We start from the raw sequence: 22,515 nt of genomic DNA, 5'->3' as shown, positions 1-22,515 counted from the left end.
CCAGCTGAGATAGTGGCAGATAACATTGTGAACTGGCTCAGAGAGAGGAACGTAGACCAGACCCTGCAGGCCATTGGAGGGGACAGCACCAACACGAACACAGGGTGGCAAGGGGGGGTCATACAGTGGATAGAGCGGAAGATTGGGAGGAAGATGGTCTGGATTGTTTGTGACCTCCACACCAACGAGTTGCCACTCAGACATCTGATCCAGGAGCTGGATGGCAAGACTCTTTCAAACAACAGATGGTCTGGTCCTCTTGGCAAGATGCTGGACGCTGCCACTGAGTTAGAAATAAATCCGAGCTTTGAAAAAATCATAGTTGGCCCTCCACTCGTTGAGCTTGCACATACTGTCATTGACGACCTGAGTACTGACCAGTACTATGGTTACATGATTTGCAGTGCCATCAAAACTGGGGTCATGCCTGATAGACTTGCTTACCTGCAGATAGGTCCAGTCTCACATTCTAGGTGGCTCACAACGGCTCTCAGGTTCTGCAGAATTTGGATCGCTCATCATAAACTGAAAGGGAACCAGCTTCACAACCTGAGACTTATTGTCCAATTCATCGTGAGTGTCTACTTGCCAAATTGGTTCAACACCAAGGTCAAGTGATCGTTCTCCGAAGGTCCGAGGCATGTTCTCTTCCAGCTTGAGCTCCTGAGGAGTCAGCCAAGGAAGGTTGTTCAGATTGTGGAGCAGACTGTGAGGAGATCTTCCTGGTATGCTCATCCCGAGGCAGTTCTGCAGACAATGCTCTGCTGTGCAGGATGAGGAGGAGAAGAGTGGCAGTCAAAAGATCTTGGATATGAGACTTATGAGAGGATCTGGGCATGACGATCAGTTGTGACGATTCCTTCAGGGTCAGGAAGACTCCTGAAGTCAATCTAGGTGCCAAGACCCTCACTGATCTCATAGATCTGGATAACATCCAGGCTGGCAGTGAGCCCCCTCTTACCTGCAGCCTCACCAATGTTCAAGTCAGAGCTTTCCTGGACAACCCCATGCATGTCCCTGCCTGGCCCTCGCACACCCAGAGTATAGAGCGTTGTGTACAGCAAGTGAGCGAGGCCAGCAGTCACGTGTACAGCCAGGAGAGGAGGGAAGGCTACATCCGAGCTCAGGTGGTCAGCAGGGAGGTGATGAGTAGAAACAGAAGCAAGAAAGACATGTTCTCTATGGTGTGCAGCAACACCGGGTCGTAGTAGTAAAACCGGTTTTTGTATTTGATGATTTTGTTTTCTAAAGGAATATTAAATTTAATAAATGTGTCAAGATCATGCGTTTCACTATTCTGGATCATTTTCATCCTAATAAATTAACCTGATACATTTACTTTACTTTAAATAAGCTATTTAGTGGTGTTGGTAAAAGGGTGGGAATACTGAATTTTCATAAGATTTCAAGTTAAAATTTACCTAGCAAAAAATTAAAACTTTTCAAATCTGAAGATATCACATGATTCTGCACATAGAATTACATCATTAATACCATGGGCCGATTTTTCAAACTCAAAAAAAAAAAAAATCGCCTCCGTATGACACACCCTAATGTAGGAAGGATGTGGATATGTAAGAAGCTGCTCGCTTGCCTCTTTGTTACTATACGGATTCAGGGTTACTTATGAGGAAGTTCAGGTCTGTGTCGGATCCTGCTGATGAGTGGAATGTTGTGCATCAGGTTGTGATTCCCAGTGGTCATAGGGGAAAAATCTTGAAGTTAGCACCCCACATTTTGGGAAGACATTTAGGAGTTAGGAAAACATTCAAGAAGATTTTGTCGCATTTTTACTGGCCTGGAATGAAAGGTGATGTTGCCAGATATTGTAGAACTTGCCATGAATGTCAGATGGCTGGTAAACAGAATCAGGTCATAAAACCTGCTCCCCTAAAACCCATTCCTCTGGAATAAGAGCCATTCAGCAGGGTTCTAATTGATTGTGTAGGTCTTCTCCCAAAAAGTCGACGTGGCCACCAATATTTGTTAACAATCATGTGTACTACCACCAGGTACCCAGAGGCTATACCACTGTAAAACATCAAAGCAATGAGTGTGGTAAAGGCTCTGACTAACTTCTTCACTCAATATGGCATTCCTAGAGTTGTACAGTCAAATCAGGGTTCTTACTTCACTTCTTTCCTTTTACAACAGGTGATGAATGAGTTGAATCTTAAGCAATACTTAGCTTCTGCGTACCACCCTCAAACCCAAGGTGCCTTGTGAGGTTTCACCAGACTTTTAAATCAATGCTTAGGAAACACTGTATGGAATCTGATAAGGATTGGGATGAAGGAGTGCCACTTATGTCTTTTGCCATAAGAGAGAGTCCCCAAGATTCCCAAGGATTCAGTCCCTTTGAAATTATTTTTGGTAATGCTGTAAGAGGTCCTATGACTGTCTTGAATTAAAGTTGGATAAGTAATCGGATAAAAGTCTCTTTGTCAGTGTGTATACAGAAGTTTAAAGAGAAACTGAAAAGAGTAGGTGAGATTGCTCGTGAAAATGTGTCAGAAGTTTAGGGGAAAATGAGAAAGCGATATGATAAGCATTGTCAAGCTAGAGAATTTAAGCTTGGAGATAGGATTTTAGAACTCATACTCCTGTATTGAAATCCTCCTTCAAGCAAAATATGAGGGTCCATTCACTGTAGTTAAGAAAGTAAATGACTTTAACTTTGTCATAGTGGCTCCAGGCAAGAGAAAATTAGAGAGACTGACTCATATCAACAGGTTGAAACCGTATTTTGGTCGAAGTGAAGTGGTTTATTCGGTTACAGGAGGAGAGGAGGTGGTCCCAGACACTGATGTCCAGTATATTGTGTGATCCTACCTCTAAAGTGTTCCATCTTTCACAACAACAGTCTCAGCATGTGGTGCAGGTGCTGCACGAGTTCAAGCCACTCGTCAACGATGTGCCACGCCAGTGTTCTCTGCTGGAGCCCGACTTGGTACTTCTGATGGCACATCTCCCATCAAGCAAGCACCCTACCAAATGAGCCCTGACAAAAGGGAGAAGCTGAAGCAGGAGGTGGAGTATCTGCTGGAACATGACCTAGTTGAGATGAGCAGTAGTGCATGGGCGTCACCCTGTGTGCTGGTGCTTAAGCCCGACGGAAATGTCCGACATGTGTACTGACCACAAGAAGGTCAACTTGGTGACAAGTGCTGACGCATATCCATTGCTGCACATCGACGACATCTTCGATAGTGTGGGTCAAGCATCATTTGTCACCAAGTTGGATCTTCTTAAATCAAACTCTCGGAAGAAGCAAAGCAGATTTCATTTTTTTTTCACTTCGGAGGGGCTGTGGTAATACAAAGTTATGTCCTTCAGCCTCAAAGGAACACCAGCAACATTTTAGCGAGCATTGCATATTGTTACGAGTGAGAGTTCAATGGTTGGTTGTGGATTCGCAACGTGAACGTTTTTTGTTTGTGACGTCATTTCTGCTCGCTTTGTTTACTTCCCAAGCCGCTGGCAGTGATAAGCTAAGTACAGAGTATCTCCTTTCTTATTGTACAGTATATATCTAGTGGTATAACGTGTAAACCTTGCTTGACTTTTAGAACACCAAGTATTATTTATGAAAGATTGTTGTTAATCATATTTTTAGAATTCCACGGAAAATAACTGACTTATTTATGAGGTTTCGTGTGGTGGATAGACCACGTTGTTAATGGTAGTTTCTAAACTAAATAAGTGTTTAGTCTTTACTTTTATGTTCATAATTTTGTCACTCGGTTGAGTCATTTATTTGATGAGATTTAACTTGTATTTTATATTTTTGTACATAACTGATATATTTGTTTTATTGTTTGTTTGTTAATATAATCTGTAATTAAATCTACTGCATGTATTTTATTTTCCCCTATAGTATGAGGTGATGATTTTGGTGGGATCTATTCCTTGGACCTATAATACAAAGAGAAGTTGAATTTGTGATTTTGTTACAACCTAAGAGGCCAAGGGTCGTAACAATATAGTGACATAAGGCCTATTGGGAGTGTACGCCTATCTAGATGATCTGGTCGGCGTGGGTGACACATTGGTACAACACATTGGCCGACTCCGTGAACTCTTCAATCGACTAGCAGAGTTCAACTTCACCGTAAACCTACCCTGAGTGAATTCGGAAATGCCACCTTTATCTTCCTCGGTCATGTCGTTGGACAAGGGAAAATTGCTCCAATTGATGCCAAGGTTGCCGCTATTCCCAGTCTTCCCGCACCTTACGATCGAAAGACTCTTAGAAGATTTCTCGAGATGGCTGGATTCGACAGGCGGTTTTATCAGAACTTTGCCAGGGTGGCCAGCTCCCTGATAGATCTGGTCAGCCCTAAAAGAAAGTTTGTGTGGGCTGATGACTGCCAGACAGCATTCGGAAAGGTCCATGGGTTGTTGGTGATGGCTCCTGTACTGCAACTCCCAGACATTAAGAAACAGTTTTTGATACAATCGGATGCATGTGACGCAGCAGTTAGTGCTGTGTTAATGCAAAAAGGAAAAAATGGAAAATTGCACCCGAACTGTTATTTTTCTGCGAAACTGAAAAAGCATGAACGTGGATATGCCACAATTGAAAAAGAAGCAATGGCCCTTTTGTTAACTCTGGAAAAGTTTGAGGTGTATGTATGTGGATCACCTTATCCAGTGATAGTTTATACAGATCATAATCCACTTCAGTTTGTTCATAAAATGAGAAATGAGAATCAAAGACTGTTTAGGTGGTCATTAGCTCTTCAACCCCATAAAATATATATATATATATATATATATATATATATATATATATATATATATATATATATATATATATATATATATATATATATATATATATATATATATATATATATATATATATATATATGCAATATTCAGAAATTTCAGAGTAATTTCAAATGCCCCGCCATTAGCGATACTGAGTGTTCAAGGTCGTCTGAGGGAAGAGAGCGCTCCCCGCACATATCGAGAGGTTGTGGAACTAGGCCTATATGATATTAAATGTAATTTGCCGAATAAATAATGATGCGATTCATGAAGTTAAGGGCCAGGCAAAAGGGGAGCGTGATGGTCTGGTTGGTTTTGAGTTGGGCTAGGCAAGAAATGGAGTTGCTGGCTGCGAGTTGGAATACGGCAGAGTTGAAGGTGGCTTCTAAGTTGTTCTCTCAGCACATGAGGATAGTGCTGTTTTTTTTTAGGGGGGTCGAATGTTAGCGGGAGAGAGAAGTGGAGAAGACGGGAATGCTGCGTTTAGCAAAAGGGGTAAGATGCAGTTTCTTAGAACAAATTTTTAGGGGGGTCGTATGTATGTTTTCTCAGCACATGAGGACAGTGCTGTCTTTTTTTAGGGGGGTCGATTGTAATATTCAGAAATTTCAGAGTAATTTCGAATACCCCGCCATTGGCGATACTGAGCGTTCAAGGTCGTCGGAGGGAAGAGAGCGCTCCCTGCACATAGCGAGAGGTTGTGGAACTAGGCCTAAGTGATATTAAATGTAATTTGCCGAATTAATAATGATGCGATTCATGAAGTTAATGGACTATTATTGAATTTGGAATTATTATAGATCATTTATCAGTCTGAATAATGTTACGGGTGTCCCAAGGAGTTATTAGTTTGGCGGAAAATATGTCACGTAGGCCTAAGCTAACGCCTTGAGAGGAAGCGAGGCGGGTGGGCTAGGTCAGTCACGTGGAGGCAATCGGTCCAGCAAGACATCCCTGCGCGTCTGTCACAGAAGAAATACGGTTTAGCTACCGCCAGAACCGACGTGGAGTTGGACTGATTTGATCTAGAATGAACGCCGAGATCGCTGTTGATGACGAGGCGAGCTGTCGCTGACCGACTGTCAGTGTAGGCCTGTCACTGTTTAGTGGGGTACCAAAGGATCTCTTGAGGGAATCTAGCCGTCTGGGTGCCCAGCTGACGGCGGGACGATCGTTGGGGTCAGCAGCTCTCCCCTCCCTCGGCTCACAACACCACATGTCTCGAGCAGCTTAGTGAAACCCTCTTGCTAACGGGAAGCTAAAGCTTCTCTCAACTGTACAAGGTCTGATTGGCTCACTCCCTTCCGCTTTATGGATGTACTGGGGGTAAAGTGAGGCTAGCTGAGTGATACAGGGTCGCACACTGAGACCATGAGTCTATGGGATACCTAGAGGAACATTTTATCTCCCTTATTACGGGTGTATGTTGAGTTGGGTGGAGCGTGGTTCACGAGTATGGGTGGACCCAGTAACAGATCAATAATAGTGAATATATTTGGGTGTAGTTAATACCATTTCTCAGTTACTGATATTATCTTGACGTGTGTAGTTTAATATTTCTTAAACAATTTTGATAGTATTGTTTTTGAATGTTTGTGTCACTAAGTGGAACCAGAGTGATACTGTGATTTGATTCTTTTAATGCATTTAATTTTTCTTTATAATTCCGATCTCAGTTATAACCTTTGTTCCCCAGAGTAGTGTTTAAGTTAGGTTAGGAAGTGTGCATCTGTTGGGGTGATATAATTTTGTTGAGTGCCCTTAAGGCCTATTCATTGAAGAGTATTTAATTTCTTATTTTTTATTACCATTTCCTCAGTGACTGATATTATGTTGTTGAAAGCCCTTAAGGCCTATTCATTGCAGAGTATTTAATTTCTTATTTTTTATTACCATTTCCTCAGTGACTGATATTATTTTGTTGAAAGCCCTTAAGGCCTATTCATTGAAAGACATTTAATTTAATTTTTAATACCATTCTCATGACTGATATTATTTTGTGAAAGCCTTATAGCCTTGCTCATGTGTACAATATTTCATTACTTCAAATTTATTATGATTTGAGTTTTACACTTTATATGTATAACTTGGCTCCCCAGATAGTGTTTTTTAGTTCACAGAGGTGCATATTGGTAACATTATTGATTGTGTTTATGTTGAGGAATATATGCTCAAATTTATATGTGTCTCATTCATCCCAGTCACAGACGTGCTATCCTTCCACGTGTCACGATAATCGTTCATTTGTTTAGTAGATTTGCTCTGTTCGGATTTTTCGATACCACCGCCATTACCATCTTATAATTCTTTGACAAACCCTGTCAAGAGAAAAATAAAGTCTCCAGTAAATTTGACCGGTTGTTATTATATATATATATATATAGAGAGAGAGAGAAAATGTAAGTATATATATATATATATATATATATATATATATATATATATATATATATATATATATATATATATATATATATATTTATATTTATATATAGTTTTTTACAAGTAAATCACTGTGGGTGCTCGTGATCCAAATATATGAGAAAACACGGAGTTCCCAAGCGCTTTCGTGTAATTCACATATACTGTATATATCAGGAGCGCACCCAGGGGGGTTTCCTGGTTGCCCAGAACCACCCCCCCTCCCCCCACCGGGTCATCATCATGACTACTATCCTCTTTGGCCGCCAGAAAATTTATCTGCGAGGTCACAGAGATAATACCAAGGACGTTGCCAATGATGGGACTGCCAATCATGTCAACTTTCTGGCCCTCCTTGACTTCCTTGTTAAAACTGGAGACAGGGTTCTAGGTATGCACCTAAGCACAGCTGCCAAGAATGCTCTGTTCACATCTTGGAATATCCATAACCAGTTGATTCACATTTGTGGAGAACAGATACGTGACATTATCTTTCAGAAAGTGAAGACAAACAAGTTTTTCTCTATCATAACTACTGAGATCACTGACTCTGCCTGCAAGGAGCAGCTCAGCATTGTGTTGAGGTATGTGGACCCTAATGACGACATCAGAGAAGACCTGGTGGACTTTCTGGAGTGTGACAATGAGGTAACTGGCAGATTTACTGCAGATAAGGTGACAAACAGCATCACAGGGTGTGGACCTTACATCAATAACCTTAGAGGTCAGGCCTTTGACGGAGCTAGCAACGTGGCTGGCAGCTCCAAGGGGGCAGCAGCTATCATAAAGGAGACCAACCACTCTGCTTTCTACCAGCACTGCTCAACACATGCCTTCAACGTGGCTGTTGTTAAATCCATCCAGATCACCAGTATCCGGAACATGATGGTACCGTGGACAGGCGTTCAACTTATATTGAAGTGCATCCCGAACGTGGAGGCAGCTGTCCTGAAGACCAAACCTGATTCAAGGAAACACAAGCTAAAAAATATGTCATACACGTTGAGTGCATCGCCTAAATGCCCTAGAAACCCTTGTGGAGTTACATCCCTCGGTGGTGGCCTGCATGGAGGACATTGTGGAGGGTGTTCCTGGCAGCTGGTCTACAGACTCACTGACTGATGCCCAGGCCCTGCTACTCGCCAACACCAGCAGAGACTTCATTGTGTCCCTGGTGATCACCAACAATGCACGAGGCTACCTGAAAGGTGTGACCACTAGCCTTTAACGCCTTTAACCACAGGCCAAGGAAATAGTTGAGGCCAGCAGAGAAGTTAACTGTGTGAAAGCAGGACTAAAGACATCCAAAACAACATGGATGATCACTACACTGAATGGTTTCGTCAAACTCCAACGACACCGAGACAACACATCAGCTGATGGACCAGCTGAATACTACTGGAGAACTGTGGCCATTCCACTCCTAGACCATCTCTTGGCAGAGATGGAGGTGAGGTTCAACCCCCTGCACCAGAAGGCCTTCCATTGACTCAGTGTCATCCCATCCATCTCGGCAACCCTGACATCAGCAGAGGGCAGCAGAAGAATACAAGAACTGGTTGACCTCTACCGGGAGGACCTACCATCTCCTCCTGGCAGTATCAAGAGTGAGGTACAGTCTCACCCAAAAGTTCGTTAACTCTCCCATCCAGCTATTGCTGCACTGTCTGCTCCAGATGTATGAACTTGACTCTGTTACTTCGATCCCTTTGATTCATTTGTAAAAGTTTCATGTTCTGGTTGGTACTAAGACAGTTTCAAACATCTAAAGCAGGCAGTACAGCAATAGCTGGCTGGGAGAGTTAACGAACTTTTGGGTGAGACTGTATATGAAAGACAAAAGTCGTGTCGTGAAATTTGGTGAAAACTTATGCCGAAGGGCTAAACTTTTGGTGCGCTCTGCCTTGTGGTAGGGAGCTCTCATGATGTTTCAAGAGTTATATTTAATCTTCGAACAAAACCGCGACACGACTTTTGTCTTTGATTGTACACACCAGGCGTGTCAGGTGGAAAAAAAGGGCCAAGCAACAGGGCCCACACCAGCCTTCCAACTACACCGCTCAATAAATTAATGTATAGTTTATGTTTGTGCAAATTAGATATACCCCTGAAACTCTTCTATTAAGAATTGTTTCTCTACCGGTAGTGTTCTGTAGTTTACCGTGGTGGCTCCTCACCTAGCTCAAATATTTGGACCCCCCCCCTTACCCAATTTCTGGGTGCAGCCCTGTATATATATATATATATATATATATATATATATATATATATATATATATATATATATATATATATATATATATATATATATATATATATATATATATATATATATATATATATATATAATCAAACCGGATTTGGTAAAACGTTACTCTGACCACCTAAGTGATACGGGTGGTCCCCATTAGAGGTTCACGGCGCCATAAGCTCGTTGAACAGGCTTTGTGTGAAAGATAACAAAGTCTAGGACTGCTTTTAGTATCCTGATGGTCCAGTGGTTAGCGTTCCCCGGTCACAGTCATAGGCTTGTGTGCCGTGAGTTCGAATCCTGGTGGGTTGAGGTGTTGATTGTATGTAGAAGTCCGCGTGCTTTATTGGGCTAATGAAATATATATATATATATATATATATGCAAGTAAATCACTGTAGGTGCGCGTGATCCAGGTATTTGCTGATAACCACAAGGAAAAAAGAAAACACGAAGTTCCCAAGCGCTTTCGTGTAATTAACATCTTCAGGGGTGAGTACAGACTAAGGAGAAACACATAATAAGGCATATATATACAGTAGAGGAAGGTGTGATCAAGTCCACAGTGATCAGGTCACTAGGTAGTGACCCTACTAATCTTCAAAAACGCCGCCGCAGTCGGTAGTCAGGTAAGGTCTATATATATATATATATATATATATATACATATATATATAAACTGTATATATATATATATATATATATATATATATATATATATACTGTATATATACAGTATATATATATATATATATATATATACTTATATATATATATGATATATATATATATATATATATATATATATATATATATATATATATATATATATATATATATATATATATAAAATCACACGGGAGCAACCTTGGAGTACCTTAGCTTTCTCGTACTGTGAGAATATTTGAGGCAGCTGATGTCTTGGGCAGCCAAAGGGATTCAGACCACGGCCTATGACTGTATACAGGATACTAAAGCAGCCCTAGACTTTGTTATATTTCACACAAAGCCTGTTCAACGAGCTTATGGCGCCGTGAACCTCAAATGGGGACCACCCGTATCACGTAGGTGGTCAGAGTAACGTTTTACCAAATCCTGCTTCGAAACACGAGGATCCATATATATTTCATTAGCCCAATAAAGCACGCGGACTTCTACATACAATCAACACCTCAACCCGCCAGGATTCGAACCCACGGCCCACAAGCCTATGACTGTGACCGGGGAACGCTAACCGCTGGACCACCAGGATACTAAAAGCAGCCCTAGACTTTGTTATATTTCACACAAAGCCTGTTCAACGAGCTTATGGCGCCGTGAACCTCAAATGGGGACCACCCATTATTATCCGTAGGTGGTCCATGCTATTTAAATCCGGCTTCAGAAACGAGGATCCATATATATTTCATTAGCCAATAAAAGCACACCCGGACTTCTACATACAATCAACACCTCAACCCCGCCAGGTGTTGGTTAGCATGTAAAGTGAGTGGCGATGATGATTAACGACAAACTGAAATAAACTGGGCTAATGAAATATATACTTGGATCCTCGTGTTTCGAAGCCGGATTTGGTAAAACGTTACTCTGACCACCTAAGTGATACGGGTGGTCCCCATTAGAGGTTCACGGCGCCATAAGCTTGTTGAACAGGCTTTGTGTGAAATATAACAAAGTCTAGGACTGCTTTTAGTATCCTGGTGGTCCAGCGGTTAGCGTTCCCCGGTCATAGTCATAGGCTTGTGGGCCGTGGGTTCGAATCCTGGCGGGTTGAGGTGTTGATTATATGTAGAAGTCCGCGTGCTTTATTGGGCTAATGAAATATATATATATATATATATATATATATATATATATATATATATATATATATATATATGTAAATATACAAGGAAAAGAAAAGTTTGACGCTTTCGTGTAATTCACATCTTCAGGGGTGAGTACAGACTAGAGAGAGAAATACAAACCAAGGTGTATATATACAGAGGAGGGTGAGACCAGGTCCACAATGGTCAGGTATTAGGTAATGACCCTACTAACCGTTGTGTGCTATATATATATATATATATTTCATGTAAATCCACAATGAAAACGTGGATAAGATAAATCTTGATAAAATCACACGGGAAAATGGAAACAGCGGAGCACCTTAGCTTTCGTCTTTATTCAAGACATCTTCAGAGGCAACTGGATTACATGGACAGAGAGAGGCTTAAATATACTGGGTGACCTTAAAAACATGACCTGACCTCATGTTTTTAAGGTCATAAAATTTTATATATATATATATATATATATATATATATATATATATATATATATATATATATATATATATATATATATATATATATATATATATATATAGACTACTATTAAGATTTAATTATAAACAATTAATTGTGGATGTATACAACAATGGCAAATAGTAAGGCAATTTGACCAAAAGGTGGCCGACAAGGCTCTCGGATACTTATTTCCTGAAGGGTCCTTTGTGTAGGCTATGTAATTTCCAGCGGATGGTTTCGATGGTGCGGCCACTGAACGGGTGCCAAAGAGAATTCAGATTAGTTACCTAATGATCACCCACTAGAGGTGGTCATGCCAAGCGAAGGAGGCCAGTGACCTGTGTAGGATCTCTCCATTGTCCTTGATACTTTTGTTTAGAGTTATTTTGAAGCCCAGTACTATTCTCGACTCTACAGCATGAGTTAAGACCTTACCATAAACCTCTGTGTGAAGAAGAATTTCTTTATGTCCGTTCTGCATAATAACTTAGCGAGCTTCCCCCCCACCCCCGCCATTGATCGTTATGAATACTAAATGCATTAAATTTATAAAGAGCTCATAAAAATAATGAAGAGTCAACGTTACAGAAGTACGATTCACCGTTCTGGATCCTTTAGAAACCTCCAGACAAGATTATGTTCCTTTTGGTGCTGTAGGAACAATTAATATTTGCAGATTAATTGTATCCCATTGCAGATGGCAGAATAATGCGCTTAAGATAATAAAAAAACAATGATTCACCGATATACATAACTCCTTCTTTTAATCTCTGCCTTCTAACTGTTGTTTATACAGTGCTTAGTAGCCGCTTGGCAGCGCTAAAATCGGGGATGAACGAGTTCACCCACGGGAGTGACCCATCCTCCTACAGAATCCTTGATGCATTAGACGTGAGGCAGCAGAATTTCAAAGAAGCAGCAGTGAACGTGAATAACAGGAGAATATAATGTTAAGTTGCCTATGTGGTTGGACGGGCTAGTGATGGATAATATAGGACGGTGTTGTGTTGAGTGACAGAGCTAAATCAGAAAGCTATCTTAAGCTTTTGCTGTAGAAGAGAAAAGCCATAGCAAGGCATTGCAAGAAAGAAATAGCTAAGAGATTATATCCCTTATCGAAATTCAATTAAGTTCGCTTTATATTTCCATTATGAAATTCGTAGGTTACATGGATCACGTCTCATAAGCTTGGTTGTCATAAGATAGGTTGGTGAAGGCCTGGTGGTGGATGTACGTGTGAGGCTCCGTTCCGGAAATGTTACTCGGGCTAAGGAGCACGCCGGCGGAGAGTGTCGAAGTGGAAGTGGTCCTTGAGTGTTCTTGGCCAAGACCAACCAGTTTGGTGACACCGTAGCGCCTCACACGATCCGCGACAGGACTGTCCAAGGTGATTGCCGGCAAATCATCGTCGTCGTTATCATGGATAAGCCAGCTGTCCTTTGTGGTACCAAACTGCGTCTGTGAGAAGCAATGGTGATGATGCGTGTTAAGTACTTGAGATAGTTAATAATGATACATATTTTTGGGGGTAAAATAAAAAATAAATGTAGTGACACACACACATACTACTACTACTACTACTACTACTACTACTGCTACTACTATTACTTTGCTGTCACTCGGAATTGAGTATGACGATTATCCGGATATGATACAATGATATGAGTTATTAAGGATGTCACCTACGTTGGTGAGTTCTCAGGTGACTAAAGAGGCTGATACGGGACCAGCAGTGCTGCACATATGGAGGGCTACATCTAGTGCGGGAGGGGCGGCGGTAGCGTTTTTCCGGCGAACTCGGAGGATGGAAAGTAGACTACGTTGGTGAAAGTTTTCAAGTGCCTTGAGGTACCTCCTGCATGTGACCCATGTCTCGCTGCCATATATAAGAGTGGAGAGGACCACTGCTCTTAAATGTGCAACTTTGTAGATAATTCAGCTCCCTACAGCTGAAGACACGGGTACGGAGTCTGCCAAAGGCTTGAGATGCACATCTGATCCGAAGTTGAATGTCTTCATCGATGTCCGCAGTGGTGGACAGGTTTGAGCCGAGATACCGAAAGTGGGTAACATTAGAGAGGGTAGTACCGTCAAGCTGGATGGATGGTGGTGTGGCTGAACCAGGGGCAGGCTGAAAGAGAATCTGAGTCTTTTATACATTCACCTCAAGGCCGAAGTGTACATACGCATCTGCATAAGTTTTCAGGATCTCCTGCAGGTCGCATTCAGTGTGAGCGAAAAGGGTGGTCGTAATGGAAGCTGCCGACACCTTTGTTCTTGCCTAGAGTCGTCTTAGGTTGAAAAGCCCCTTCATCCGGTACTCGATGTCTACCCCTCCGGCTAAATTGGCACTGGTACGAGTAAGGAAGGCAGCCAAGAAAATGGAAGAAGAGTTGGTGCCAGTTCACACCTTTGTTTTACCCCAGTTTGGATGCAGAAGAACTCAGACTGGCTGCCATTGTGTAGGACACAACCGTTCGTGCCATCGTGGAGCTGCCTCACAATGGCAATGGATTTTGGTGGGTGAGCCAAAACGGCTGAGAGTCTGCCAGAGGGCTTCCCTATTGACCGAGTCGAAGGCCATGTACAGGTCACGACGCTATTCTCGGCACCTTTCCTGTATCTGGGGAGCATCAAAGATCATGTCAGTGGAGCCACGAGAGCCACATTGAGATTCTGTGAGGAAATTTTCTGCCTCAAGAAGACGTCTGTTTAGGAGGACTCGAGCGATAATCTGGCCAGCTACGGACAGCAGCGAGATCCCAAGGTAGTTGTCCCAGTCTGACTGGTCTCCCTTGTTCTTATACTGTAAATATTGATGATGGAAGCGTGTTTAAGAGCTTGGGGATTTCCTCATTTTTGCATATATTCTCTAGGAGAGAGTGGAGACAGCAAGTAAGCAGAGGTCCTCCTGCTTTCTACACCTCAGTTGGGAATCCATCAGGTCCTGAGGCTTTGATATTTTTCACCTGTTTGATGGCAGTAGCTACTTCATCCAAGGATGGACGATAGCTTAGGTGGGTCAACTCTGGATGCTGAGGGACCTGCTGGGTAGTTGGGACATCCACATTGGTGTTTCGGATGAACAGTGAATGTTAGTGCTCTTTCCAGCGCTATCGGATGCCTTCTTTGTGTTTAATTAGGGAGTTACCGTCGGATGAGCAGAGGGATTGGTCCATAAAATGTTTTAGTGGAATTGAAAAACTCGCGCATCTTGTGCTGATCTGTAAAGTTTTTGTGTTTCACATGCTTTATTTTTAAACCAGTCGTTATTTAGTTTGCGAAGTTCACGCTGGGCCGCCACTTTATTCTTGCGGAAAGTATCAGCTTTGGTCCGACACTGAGGGTTGATCTGCCAGTCAGTTAAAGCAGCACGTTTATCATCGACGAGTACACTGATTTCCAGGTTATTTTCATCAAACCAGTCCTTGTGTATTCTTTCGATCTGGCCGAGGGTCCGTCTGCAGGTTTCTTGTCATGACAGTGCAGAGAATCCCCAATTCGGCACTAGGATTTGAGTTGTTTGTTGTCGAGTTGTTTATCTGGATCTTCCAGACGCTCAGTGTTAAAACCTCATCTGCAGGCTTGCTGTCTTCGCCGTGTTGGGCTACGTGAAGGACACATACACACACACACACACACACATAATTCTCAAAATATACTGTACACCTCATTGTCACTCAAATTATATTTCCATAGCCTATTTACAGTTTATTGCCAAGCTTCCATAAAATTTTCAGAATTCTACAAGTTCTAAAATCTAAAGTAAAGGAAAAATAAGGTGCACTAAACCAAACATACATACGGGATATCATGAAATTAATCTATACTGCATACACCATACTCCATACGCCTCTTTACATCATAATGTTCTGCCACTCCAAACCATAATGCTTTGCCACTCCCCACACTCCTCCAAAACATAATCCTCTGCCACCCACACTCCTCTCCACACCATAATCCTCTGTCACTCGACGCACCATAATGTTTTGCCACTCCACATTCCTTACGCCATAATATTCTACCACTCCACAAACTACTCTCCATGCCACAATGCTCTGTCAGTCGCCACGTTCCTCTCCATACCATAATGCTCTGCCACTCCACACACTCCTCTCCACACCATAATGCTCTGTCACTCTTCACAGTCCTCTCCACTTTATAATGCTCGGTCACTCCACACACTCCTCTCCACTCCATAATGCTTTGCCACTCCACATACTCCTCTCCACACCATAATGCTTGGTCACTCCACACACTCCTCTCCACACTATATTGCCGTGCCACTCCCCTCACTTCCCTCCACACCATAATGCTCTGCCCCCCCTCACTCTTCTTATAGTTCTCTACCCCTCTACATTATAGGGCTCTACCACTCTACATTACAGTTTTCTAACACCTCTACATAATAGTGCTCTACCACTCTACATTATAGTGCTCCACAACTCTAAATTATAGTGCTCTACCACTCTACATTACAGTGCTCTACCACTCAACATTATAGTGCTCTGCCACTCTACAGTATAGTGTTCCACTCCTCTACATTATAGGGCTCTACACGTCTACATTATAGCTCTCTACCCCTCTACATTATAGTGCTCTACCACTCTACATTATAGTGTTCTACCACTCAACATTATAGTGCTCTGCTACTCTACATTATAGTGTTCCACTCCTCTACATTATAGTGCTCTACCCCTCTACATTATAGTGACCCACCACTCTACATTATAGTGTTCTACCACTCTACATTATAGAGCTCCACCACCCGCCCCTCAACATTACAGTTCTCTACCCCTCTACGTTATAGTGCTCCACCACTCTACATTATAGTGCTCTACCACTCTACATTATAGTGCTCTACCACTCTACATTATAGTGCTCCACCCCTCTACGTTATAGTGCTCCACCACTCTACATTACAGTTCTCGACCGCTCTACATTACAAATTTCTACTACACTACATTATAGTGCTCCAACCCTCTTCATTACAGTTCTCTACCCCTCTACATCATGGTGCTCTACAAGTCAACATTATAGTGCTCTACACATCTACTTTATAGTGCTCTACCACTCGACATTACAGTTCTCTACCCCTCAACATTATAGTGCTTCACCCCTCTACATTAAAGTGCTCCATCCCTCTACATTTCAGTTCTCTACCAATCTACATTATAGTGCTCTACCACTACATTATATTGCTCTACCACTCTATATTATAGTGCTCTATAACTCTACATTTTAGTGCTCCACCACTCTACACTATGGTGCTCTACCACTCTACCTTATAGTGCTCTACCACTCTACATTACAGTTCTCTACCCCTCTACAATATAGTGCTCTACCACTCCATTATAGTGCTCTACCCCTCTACATTACAGTTCTCTACCACTCTACATTACAGTTCTCTACCACTCTACATTATAGTTTACTACCACTCTACATTATAGTGCTCTACCACTCTACATTATAGTGCTCTACCACTCAACATTACAGTTCTCTACCCCGCTACATTATAGTGCCCTACCCCTCTAAATTATAGTGCTCTATCCCTCTATATTATAGTGCTCTACAACTCTACATTATAGTGCTCTACCCCTCTATATTATAGTGCACCAACATCCGCCCCCCAACATTACAGTTCTCTACCCCTCAACGTTATAGTGCTCCACCTCTCTACATTATAGTGCTCTACCACTCGACATTATACTGCTACACCACTCTACATTATATTGCTCTACCACTCTACATTATACTGCTACACCACTCTACATTATATTGCTCTACCACTCTACATTATACTGCTACACCACTCTACCTTATATTGCTCTACCACTCTACATTATAGTGCTCCACCCCTCTACAATATTGTGCTCTACACCTCTAGATTACAGTTCTTTACCCGTCTACATTGTATTGCTCCACCCCTTTACATTATAGTGCTCTACCACTCTACATTACAGTTCTCTACCCCTCTACATTACAGTTCTCTACCCCTCTACATTACAGTTCTCTATCCCTCTACATTACAGTTCTCTACACCTATACATTATAGTGCTCTACCCCTCTATATTATAGTGCTCCACCATCCGCCCCTCAACATTACAGCTCTACCACTATACATTATAGTGCTCCACCCCTCTACATTATAGTGCTCCACCACTCTACATTATAGTGCTCCACCACTCTACATTATAGTGCTCTACCCCTCTACATTACAGTTCTTTACCCGTCTACATTGTAGTGCCCCACCCCTCTACATTATAGTGCTCCACCACTCTACAATTACAATTCTCGACCACTCTACATTGCAGTTCTTTACCACACTACATTATAGTGCTCCACCCCTCTACTTTATAGTGCTCCACCCCTCTACATTAAAATGCTCTACCACTCTACATTATAGTGCTCCACCACTCTACATTATAGTGCTCAACTACTCTACATTAAAGTTTTCTACCCCTTTACATTATAGTGCTTCTCCATCCGGCCTCTACATTACAGTTCTCTACCCCTCTACATTATAGTCCTCCACCACTCTATATTATAGTGCTCTACCACTCTACATTATAGTGCTCTACCACTCTACATTATAGTGCTCTACTATTCTACATTATAGTGCTCTACCCCTCTATATTATAGTGCACCAACATCCGCCCCTCAACATTACAGTTCTCTACCCCTCAACGTTATAGTGCTCCACCTCTCTACATTATAGTGCTCTTCCACTCGACATTATACTGCTACACCACTCTACCTTATATTGCTCTACCACTCTACATTATAGTGCTCCACCCCTCTCCAATATTGTGCTCTACACCTCTAGATTACAGTTCTTTACCCGTCTACATTGTATTGCTCCACCCCTTTACATTATAGTGCTCTACCACTCTACATTACAGTTCTCTACCCCTCAACATTACAGTTCTCTACCCCTCAATATTACAGTTCTCTATCCCTCTACATTACAGTTCTCTACACCTATACATTATAGTGCTCTACCCCTCTATATTATAGTGCTCCACCATCCGCCCCTCAACATTACAGCTCTACCCCTCTACATTATAGTGCTCCACCACTCTACATCATAGTGCTCCACCACTTTACATTATAGTGCTCTACCACTCTACATTATAGTGCTCCACCACTCTACATTCTAAAGCCCTACCACTATACATTATAGTGCTCCACCCCTCTACATTATAGTGCTCTACCCCTCTACATTACAGTTCTTTACCCGTCTACATTGTAGTGCCCCACCCCTCTACATTATAGTGCTCCACCACTCTACAATTACAATTCTCGACCACTCTACATTGCAGTTCTTTACCACACTACATTATAGTGCTCCACCCCTCTACTTTATAGTGCTCCACCCCTCTACATTAAAATGCTCTACCACTCTACATTATAGTGCTCCACCACTCTACATTATAGTGCTCAACTACTCTACATTAAAGTTTTCTACCCCTTTACATTATAGTGTTTCTCCATCCGGCCTCTACATTACAGTGCTCTACCCCTCTACATTATAGTCCTCCACCACTCTATATTATAGTGCTCTACCACTCTACATTATAGTGCTCTACCACTCTACATTATAGTGCTCTACCACTCAACACTCTACATTATAGTGCTCTACCACTCTACATTACAGTGCTCTACCCCTCTATATTATAGTGCTCTACAACTCTACATTATAGTGCTCTACCCCTCTATATTATAGTGCACCAACATCCGCCCCCCAACATTACAGTTCTCTACCCCTCAACATTATAGTGCTCCACCTCTCTACATTATAGTGCTCTACCACTCGACATTATACTGCTATACATTATATTGCTCTACCACTCTACATTATACTGCTACACCACTCTACATTATATTGCTCTACCACTCTACATTATACTGCTACACCACTCTACATTATATTGCTCTACCACTCTACATTATAGTGCTCTACCACTCTACAATATTGTGCTCTACACCTCTAGATTACAGTTCTTTACCCGTCTACATTGTATTGCTCCACCCCTTTACATTATAGTGTGCTCTACCACTCTACATCTACAGTTCTACATTACACCCCTCTACATTATAGTCTCTACTACTACCCTCTACATTACAGCTCTACCCCTCTATATTATAGTCTCCACCATCCGCCCCTCAACATTACAGCTCTACCACTATACAGTGCTTCTCTACCCACTCTACATTATAGTGCTCTACCACTCTACATTATAGTGCTCTACCCCTCTACATTACAGTTCTTTACCCGTCTACATTGTAGTGCCCCACCCCTCTACATTATAGTGCTCCACCACTCTACAATTACAATTCTCGACCACTCTACATTGCAGTTCTTTACCCACTACATTACAGTTCTCCACCCCTCTACATTATAGTGCTCCACCCCTCTACATTATATGCTCTACCACTCTACATTACAGTTCTCTATCACTCTACGCAGTTCCTACCACTCTACATTATAGTGTTCTACCACTCTACATTGTAGTGGTCCACCCTCTACATTACAGTTCTCTGTCCCTCTACATTACAGTTCTCTACCCGTCTTCTTTATAGTGCTCTTCTCTACCACTCAACATTACAGTTCTTTACCCCTCTATGTTACAGTTCACTACCACTCTACATTATTGTGCTCTACCCCTCTACATTATAGGGCTCTACCACTCTACATTATGGTTTTCTACCCCTCTACATTACAGTTCTCTACCCCTCTACATTACCGTTCTCTACCCCTCTACATTACAGTTCTCTACCCCTCCACATTATAGGGCTCTACCACTCTACATTATAGTGCTTCACCACTCTACATTATAGTACTCCACCACTCTACATTATAGTGCTCCACCACTCTACATTATAGTGCTCCACCACTCTACATTACAGTTCTCTACCACTCTACATTATAGTGCTCCACCACTCAACATTCTAGAGCTCTATCCACTCTACATTATAGTGCTCTACCACTCTACATTATCGTACTCCACCACTCTACATTATAGTGCTCCACCACTCTACATTATTGTGCTCCACCACTCCACATTATAGTGCTCCACCACTCTACATTATAGTGCTTCACCACTCTACATTATAGTGCTCCACCCCTCTACATTCTACGGCCCTACCACTCTACATTATAGTGCTCCACCCCTCTACATTAAAGTGCTCTACCCCTCTACATTACAGTTCTCTACCACTCTACTTTACAGTTCTCTACCACTCTACATTATAATGTTCCACCACTCTACATTATAGTACTCCACCACTCTACATTCTAGAGCTCTACCCACTCTACATTATAGTGCTCTACACTCTATATTATAGTACTCTACCACTCTGCATTATAGTGCTCCACCACTCTACATTCTAGTGCTCCACCACTCTACATTCTAGTGCTCCACACTCTACATTATAGTACTCCTCCACTCTACATTATAGTGCTTCACCAACTCTACATAATTGTGTTCCACCACTCTACATTATAGTGCTCCACCACTCTGCATTATAGTGATCCACCACTCTGCAGTATTGTGCTCTCCCACTCTACATTATAGTGCTCCACCACTCTACATTATAGTGCTCCACCACTCTACATTCTAGAGCCCTACCACTCTACATTATAGTGCTCCACCACTCTACATTATAGTGCTCCACCTCTCTACATTCTAGAGCCCTACCACTCTACATTATAGTGCTCCACCCCTCTACATCAAAGTGCTCTACCCCTCTACATTTACATTACAGTTCTCTACCACTCAACTTTACAGTTCTCTACCACTCTACATTATAATGCTCCACCACTCTACATTATAGTACTCCACCACTCTACATTCTAGTGCTCCACACTCTACATTATAGTACTCCATCACTCTACATTATAGTGCTTCACCACTCTACATAATTGTGCTCCACCACTCTACATTATAGTGCTCCACCACTCTGCATTATAGTGCTCCACCACTCTACATTATAGAGCTCTACCCACTCTACATTATAGTGCTCCACACTCTACTTTATAGTACTCTACCACTCTATATTCTGGAGCCCTACTACTCTACATTATAGTGCTCCACCACTCTACATTATAGTGCTCCAACACTCTATATTATAGTGCTCCACCACTCTAAATTATAGTGCTGTATCCACTCTACATTATAGTGCTCCACACTCTATATTATAGTACTCTACCAGTCTACATTCTAGAGCTCTACCACTCTACATTATAGTGCTCCACCACTCTACATTATAGTGCTCCGCACTCTACAGTATAGTACTCCACCACTCTACATTCTAGAGCTCTATGCTTAGACTGTTAAGAAATATTACCTTGAGATACATGGCTATCCTGGTTCTGGTGTATAGGTCGGTAGAAGAGAGAGTCTCCCGCAGGTAATGAGCGGCAGCCTTTGGTGGGATCCAAAAGTAACCATAAGGCAACCAACCTTTCTCGTTTGCTTCCTCTGAACCGTCCGTCTCCACCTATACACGACCGTAAGGGATAATGAGCCGTGTTAGTGACGTACACAAATAATAATTCCTTATTATTCCACGAAAAAAAAATGGAGTGGGACTATTAAAGACCTAGAGAGTATGTAGAAGAACTACGCAATTATAAGGATAGAGTAGAGGTAAGAAACGAAATGGATTTGAAGATTAAACTGTCAATTTTGGAAACAGAAGTTAAGGCAGCTGTGAGCAAAATAAAAAATGATAAGGCATGTGGGGTTGATCAGTTCCAGCAGAATTTACGAAACAAAT

The 22,515-nt window shown here is 42.0% G+C and overlaps 1 protein-coding gene across 1 annotated transcript; it reads right to left on the bottom strand.

Moving 5' to 3' along the window:
* Positions 1-12,470: 12,470 nt before the first annotated feature.
* Positions 12,471-22,236, bottom strand: LOC121861667 (the record flags this gene model as incomplete). Its single annotated transcript, XM_042359561.1, is given in 2 exon segments — positions 12,471-13,191; positions 22,084-22,236. Coding segments are annotated over 2 exon segments (438 nt in total), but the record flags the coding sequence as incomplete, so codon positions are not given.
* Between the last annotated feature and the right edge of the window lie 279 nt (positions 22,237-22,515).

Source organism: Homarus americanus, unplaced genomic scaffold (genome assembly GCF_018991925.1).
Source record: "Homarus americanus isolate GMGI-L3 unplaced genomic scaffold, GMGI_Hamer_2.0 scaffold7460, whole genome shotgun sequence".
Taxonomy (NCBI): domain Eukaryota; kingdom Metazoa; phylum Arthropoda; class Malacostraca; order Decapoda; family Nephropidae; genus Homarus; species Homarus americanus.
This window is presented reverse-complemented; position numbering and strand designations above follow the sequence as displayed.